Source organism: Armigeres subalbatus, chromosome 3 (assembly GCF_024139115.2).
Source record: "Armigeres subalbatus isolate Guangzhou_Male chromosome 3, GZ_Asu_2, whole genome shotgun sequence".
Taxonomy (NCBI): Eukaryota; Metazoa; Arthropoda; class Insecta; order Diptera; family Culicidae; genus Armigeres; species Armigeres subalbatus.
The window spans coordinates 353,996,939-354,004,313 of record NC_085141.1 but is presented as its reverse complement, the minus strand read 5'-3'; the positions used below and the strand labels follow the sequence as shown (position 1 = coordinate 354,004,313).

General features: G+C 40.4%; 1 protein-coding gene across 1 annotated transcript; it reads left to right on the top strand.

The window, feature by feature from the left end:
• The first annotated feature begins 4,781 nt into the window (after positions 1-4,781).
• LOC134222818 (uncharacterized) lies at positions 4,782-6,864 on the top strand. Its single transcript, XM_062701968.1, is given in 2 exon segments — positions 4,782-6,058; positions 6,060-6,864. Coding segments are annotated over 2 exon segments (1,758 nt in total). The 5' UTR covers positions 4,782-5,105.
• The last annotated feature ends 511 nt before the right edge of the window (positions 6,865-7,375 follow it).

Sequence of the window (7,375 nt, the reverse complement as noted above, 5' to 3'; positions counted from 1 at the left end):
ACCGACATTAATGAAAAATGATAAATGTAATCAACTGCTTTCACACTTTTAATAAGTTTTATTATTATCATACTATTGCGAGACTGACGAGAAAAAATGCATATTCGGCCTAAGCTATACTTCTAAGAAAAAAAATCTACAAAGTTTTTTTTGCATACTTGGGCCCTTGTTATGGAGTTATCAAAAAATAAAGTAGCTCATGTTATAAAAACGTGAACAAAAATTGTTCTACAAAATAGAATCGCAGCTTTTTCCAATCAACTATGCTGAATCAAATTTTTCTGTAGCTCTTAAGCTCTAGCTTCAGCTTAAGCTTTAGATCAATTCTACTTACTAGGATTAGGGTGTTCTTCAAAAAACAATATTTATGATCTGCTCATTTTTATTTTTTTAATTTTTTACGAATGACACCTTCTGAATACATTTGGCATTTGGGGCGTTTTAAAACGCGTGTTTTGTTATAAGAACATCTTCTGTATCTTTTTCTGTTGTCTAGTTATTTATTTGAAAAAATATGACACAAGTACAGTTGGTAAAACTTGAGATAAAAAAATAACATATCTCCAATTTGTTTACATACCGTCGTCGGGGGTGACAATGGGTCAAATGGGGGTGAGAATGGGTCACTGTTTCAACTACTTAGAATGCTTGTAGAATGGATTGAATGTATCTGAGGGCAAGAAGACTAAAATATAAGAGACCTTTTTGAACGATTTTGCTCTACGACCTCCAGGCTGCCGGTGAGAGCGATGACCCATTCTCACCAGACCCATTGTCACCCCCGATGGCGGTAATAAAGAATTTGAGTTGCTTTTTCAAATGCCTGTAAACATATTTTTTTGGTCTGTCTCAATCGGCGATATCAACTTTAACGGGAAAATCATTTGTATTTCGACGGAAAATATAACGAGCTTCCCCATGGAATTCTTCTAAATTTTCTAAAATTCTCATTTGGATTTTTTCCCGGATCAGATCAACAATTGTTTCAAATTTCTCGGAAAAATCTTTGGAACTTCCAATGAAAACTTTTAGAAATTCCCAGGGAAAATGGTTTGGAATTCAAAAACGAAAATTTCGGGACTTCTAAAAAAAATATTAGGAATCTTCGTGACAGGTTCTTCAGAAGTTCCACGGAAAATTGTTCCAAAATTTAACGAAAAAAATTATTTAGAATCCACATAAAATTCTTTGAAATATCTGCGGGCAACTCTTATACGTTTTCATGGAAAATTATCTGGAATTATTAGGAATTTCCGAGTCCGATTCTATGGGACGATACGTTGTTGTTTAGAATTTTTAAGGGATATTTTTCGGAAGTTCCACAGGAAAATCTTTGGAACTCGCACGGGTTTTATTTTTTATTTTCAAGGAAAACTTTTAGGAATTACGGGAAATTATTTGCATTGTCCATTTATTTATTTTTTTGAAATTCCACGGGAAGTTGTTCCAAAAGAGGAAACATCATATGGCAGAAAGCTGAGACTCAAATTGAGATAAAATAAGAGTTGCTTAATGATATGTATTAGCTTTCCGTTTACAATCAATTTGGTTGAACAGCCGTGGATCTTTCAACTTTCCTCACGTTGAATTAATGATGATGCGGTAACTCAATCCAAAATTCAAATGTACAACCGCTAACTTTGAACGATTGTTTGCTTATCCTCGCGAATGATGAATAATTAAACAAGATTAGAAAATGCAAATACTGTTGTATAGAAGTTGCATAGGTCACATCACTTTCCATGGTTAATCCCGATCTATGTTACTGATTACCCCACCCAACTAACACAGCTTCCTTCCCGTGGCAATTGTCAGAGGTATTTTCGGTCTTTAGTAGCAAAAGTTGCCACACACTAACGTTCCTTCCCTTTCCCAACTGACTGTAAGGACTTGGCAGGCGCTGTTATTGGTCAACATTTGGGAGCTGCTGAAACGTGCACTTCGAGAATAGATGGTAAATCCCAACCACCATTCACTTGGATCGAAGTGCAATTTACACCAGTTCTGATCAATCACGGAGTAGCAACCATTGCTATGTACAGTCAGTCTAAGCTAAGCTAAGCAAAGGACCAGTTCGGCCAAACGACATTTCCGCTAGTAAATATGTTAATTTCAACCAAAACGCCTTTTCTGCCAAACGGCATTTTAAGCCAGCTGACCTATACGGCCAAACGACTTTTTTGACCAAATGACCAGTTGTTCATTTCGGCCAAATGTCATTTATAGCCAGATGAGTTTCGGTCTAATGACATATTCGAACAACTTTCGGCCATTGATCATTCGGTGAAGGCCATTGGTTCGAATGCCACTTGGTCGATTGTCATTTATCAGAATACGTTTAGCTGAATTGGACGTTTGACTGAAACGGTTCTTGGGTCCAAAATAGTTTGGCCGAAAATGTCATTTGGTTGAAAGCGATATACGGCCGCATATTCGGCCGTATGTCGCTTTCAAGCAAATGACATTTTCGGCCAAACTACCAAACGGGTCATATGGCCAAAAAAGTCGACCCGTCTGACCTTTTTGGACGAATGACTTTTTCGGCTAAATAATCAGTTCAGGCAAACAACACTTTCGGCCGTATGTATGTCCATTTCCAAACGACTTTCGACCAAACGGCCCTTCTCCATTCAAAACTTTCATCGATAAATTCTTTAGGTTTCAATGGAAAATATACTTGGTAATGTATGCGGAAAATTCTTCGCAAATTTTATATGAAATTCTTTGGAGTTTTCACAAGAAGCGATTTGATTGTTTTTTATTTCCATGGGAACTTCTTCGAAATTAACTAAAAGAGTTTCCACCGAGAGTTTTTCCAAATATTTACGGACATTTATTCCGGATTTCAACAGGAATATTTTCAGCATTTCGAAAAAAGTGAATTTCAGCAGAAAATTCTTCGATTTAAGTACGGAAAGTTTTTGAAATATTAACGGGAATTTGGAAGAATTTACATTCACGAAACCGGAGACAAGTCAGAGGTTTTGGTTTTGGGGATATCGATCGGGAAATTCGACGGACTTCGGCAAAATTTGAATCGGCGTGGAAAATCATAAATCAGCGGAATGAAACGGTGGCTCGCCGATGCAAAAATGTCGATGGCGTGATGCTAAAAACTTCCGGCGGCGGCGGTGGTGTTGCGCGCCGGTGCATACCTCTAATATTAAGCATATTTATTCATCAAAAGTTGCATTTTTTGAGCTCTTAAAGTCATCCGAAGACGACTTCTCAAAAAAAAAGCAAAAAAAAAATAAATCAAAAGCACTGTTTTTTTTAGGAACACCCTAATCCAAATAGGTAAAAATGCTCTAAATAAGCCAACTTAAGAACTACAGAAACAGTTTTTTTTTAGAAAAAAATATTGGAAAAAGCTGTGTTACAATTTTGTAGAACATTACATGTTAGCATTCTGTGGAATAGAAAAAATATTTTTTTAAATTTTTCATATAATGACCCACCCTATTTTTTATGATGGGACTACCCTTAATGATGGGCCTACTATTCCACCCTTAATGATGGGCCTACTTCTTCTTCTTCTTATTGGCATCACATCCCCATACTGGGACTGAGCCACCTCGCAGCTTAGTGTTCATTAGGCACTTCCACATTTATTAACTTTGAGGTTTCTTAGCCAGGTTACCATTTTTGAATTCGTATATCATGAGGCTAACACGATGATACTTTTATGCCCAGGGAAGTAATTTCCAATCCGAAAATTGCCTAGACCGTAGCCGCGCGACTTACCGCACGGCTAAGGAGGGTCCCCATTCAGGCCTACTATTCCGAACAATTTTGTAGAACAACATTTTTTTTTGTTTTAAATAGTTTTGGCGTAAAATGCGTGAATCTGTATCCTGCGCCATAGTGCATTTGGAGGAGAATATAAGGCTTATATGACAAAAATTAGTCCTCTATAGCTTTTGTAACTGAAGTTGATCGTTGATAAGGCCGAAAGTTGTTTGGCCTATTACACTAAAACTATTTTGCCGAAAATATAACTTGGTCGAAGAGTTCCTTTGGTTGAAAAAAAAAAAAAACAGATGGCTGAATAGCTCAATTTGCCGAAAGGGCCATTTGACCGAAATGGGCAGCCAATGAACCTTTCGGCTGTTTTTCGATTTCCGCCAAATGTCATTTTCGGTCAAACCATTTTCGACCTAATACCGTTTCGGACAAACGTTTAATTCGGCCTAATGGAATTTAGCTGACTTTTGGGCTAACCTGTTTTTCGAATAAATGGCTTTTCGTCGAATGACTTTCGGCCAAACGACAGCGAGGGCCATTACCGAATCCTGACAGCCAATTTGATTTAGATCCGATGAGATCACCCATCGTCCGTCTGACTCAGCAATCCACCGAAGGAGACGGCCGTTTACTTAAAGCCAGACTACGTGACCCGAGGATTATGAAAGATGTCAACAATAAAGCAAACTATGACAACATAAGACATAAGCTAAGTAGATTTAACTGGAAGCAAATTTTAGATAATGAAGGTAATATTGAATCTTCCGTTGATGTCTTTTATAACATTATTTTTGATATTATTATTGACGAGGTTCCAAAAAGAAGAAAACGACGGCGCGGAAATTCAAAATATCCAATTTGGTACAATAGGTGTTGAGAACTGGGTGCACTGCTAGGGTAGTTGATGCTAACGTGCGAGTACGTCACCAAGAAATGTCAATGTCAACTATATTTCCTCGAGACCAGCAGATCAGTTGATAATATAGAAGTGTGGAACAGTACATATAATTAAAACCTAATATCATCTGAAGCTAAAATACATCCTAATCTAAACAATCACAGCTTGTATCACAGAGAGAGTAAGTCGTTAGTTTATACTTAAGATTATACTATTTCTAACCTATAAATTAAAACAGAGTGGATACATCGATTCAATTAGACAAAAGGGACACTAGCAGAACAATAGAAAAAACGCTCTATACCGAATTATGTGAGTACATGTATTGATATTTGTGAATTACTAATGAAATAATAAAAACATTATAGCTAATAGCTGTATCAGCGAAAGCGAATTTGCGATCTGCTTCAAGACTCGGAAAGAGCCCGTTGTTCTCCGGAACAAATCTATTAGATAATTCGACATGGCTTCGTCGAAAGGAAATACAACGGCAAAGGAAAATGAAAAACAGGGAAGTTGCGCCAACTGCAATAGACCCGACTCGTACGATAACTATGTACAGTGCGATCGCTGCCAAGCGTGGTGGCATTTCTTATGTGCCGGAGTCAGCGAGTCTATAGCCGACGAATCATTCACATGTGATGCTTGTTTACCTGATAGCCGCTCATCTCGTACGTCTTCTTCCAGCAGCAGGGTTGCTGCGATGCAGGTCCGTTTGCAAGAAATGGAAAAGCAGTGTCAGTTGGCCCGTCAGGAACTAGAGAAAGAACGTCAGAAATTTGAGGAGGAAAGAAAGCAACTACACCAACGAAATGACCAGCCGGAGCAACCGGAAAAACAGCGAACAGCAGATTGGGTCGAACAGCATGCAGGAAACGAAAATAGCGCCGATGGTCAACAAAAGAACCGGGAAGCTGCTGACACACTCCACGCACGCCCGTTGGGAACACCGCAATCGAACTCGCAATCAATCTCACCTTCGCTACAGGCGGCAATCAATGCAGCGGTACAAGCAGCAGTGCATACTGCCCTACAAACAACGATTCCGGCACGGATTCACCAACAGAATGCTGAGCCTGTCGCCCGGGTCACAGGGGCGATTCCTAAGATAGTGCCGAAAACACTCAGCTCTACAAAAGTAGGAACGAATGAAGTAGGTAACGGTACGCAAGTAGGTGCACGAAATCTCTCCCTCCCTACCGAAATGCCATCAGGTAAGCCACAGAAACAATCTAACTACAATCAATGGATCCAAGATCTAACGAGAAAATTTGGTAACGTAAATTTAGGTAGAACTACTATTGCTTCCGTTGTTGGGTTCTCCAAAATTAACCCGGGATTGCCCAATAGAACCGTTCCAACTTGCGATTGGAACAAAGCGAGAAATACTACGTCGCAATACGACACACCTTTGAAATGACCAAGCTGCTCATGATTCAGCTCATTACGGTCAAGCAAATATGTACCCAACATCTGTCAATGTCTTGGGATCCTCGGGTCTCCCCTCTTACGTCCCTTCTCCCTCGCAGTTAGCTGCTCGGCAGGTGATGCCCCGAGATTTACCACCATTCGACGGCGACGCCGCGGATTGGCCCATGTTCATAAGCAGTTTTGTCAACACAACGCTCGCGTGTGGATTTACCAGTGCAGAAAATCTCGCGCGTTTACAACGGTGTTTAAAGGGTGATGCATACGAGGCGGTTAGAAGCCGCTTGCTGCTTCCGGATACTGTTCCACAGGTACTGAACACGCTACAACTATTGTATGGGCGGCCCGAGCTATTAATTAATGCATTATTGCGTAAGGTACGATCTGTTCCCGCTCCAAAGGCAGAGAAGCTGGAAACGTTAATCGAGTTTGGAATGTCGGTGCAAAGTTTATGCGATCATTTAGAGGCGGCAGGTCAACATGCACATCTCTCTAACCCTTCGCTGCTGATGGAGTTGGTAGAGAAGTTGCCTGCCCATACAAAGATGGAGTGGGCGTCTTACTTACAAAAGTGTCCGGAAGTGAATCTACAAAGCTTTGGTACGTTCATGTCATCGATTGTGGTGTCGGCTAGTAAGGTGACCGCCTATAGTGGAGGAAGCAAATCAACATTGTCAGACCGAGTCAAGGGTAAGCAGAGGGGGTTCATCAACGCGCATGATGTTGACACTGAAGAGAAGTTGCGAGAAGAGCCAGTGTACCGGCGTGTGAATTGTTTAGATCTTTTTCGGTAGAGGGACGGTGGAAGTGCGTTCAGTCACATGGATTATGCCGCATTTGCTTAAATAGTCATGGAAGAAGAAGCTGTCGCTATACTAGACGCTGCGGTGTGGGAGGCTGTGAGTTTCGTCATCATACTCTACTTCACTCCAATCGTAGTAATAGGCTTTCTTATGAAGGCACATCAAAGGAGACTGGTAGTAGTAATACCCATAGGCAGACACTGCATTCGTCACTATTTCGCATCGTTCCAGTTACTTTATACGGACCAAGAACTACTGTAATGACGTATGCGTTCCTGGATGATGGTTCATCGTTCACGTTGATCGAGGATAGTTTGATTGCTGAGCTAGGAATTAGCGGAACATCGATGCCTTTGTGTTTGACTTGGACTGCCAATATGACGAGAATGGAATCCAATTCGATGGAGGTACAGATGACGATATCCGGTGGAGGTGACAAGAGACGAAATAAAATGGTAGCCCATACAGTGCGTAACCTGGGACTTGGAAGCCAGAGCTTGCG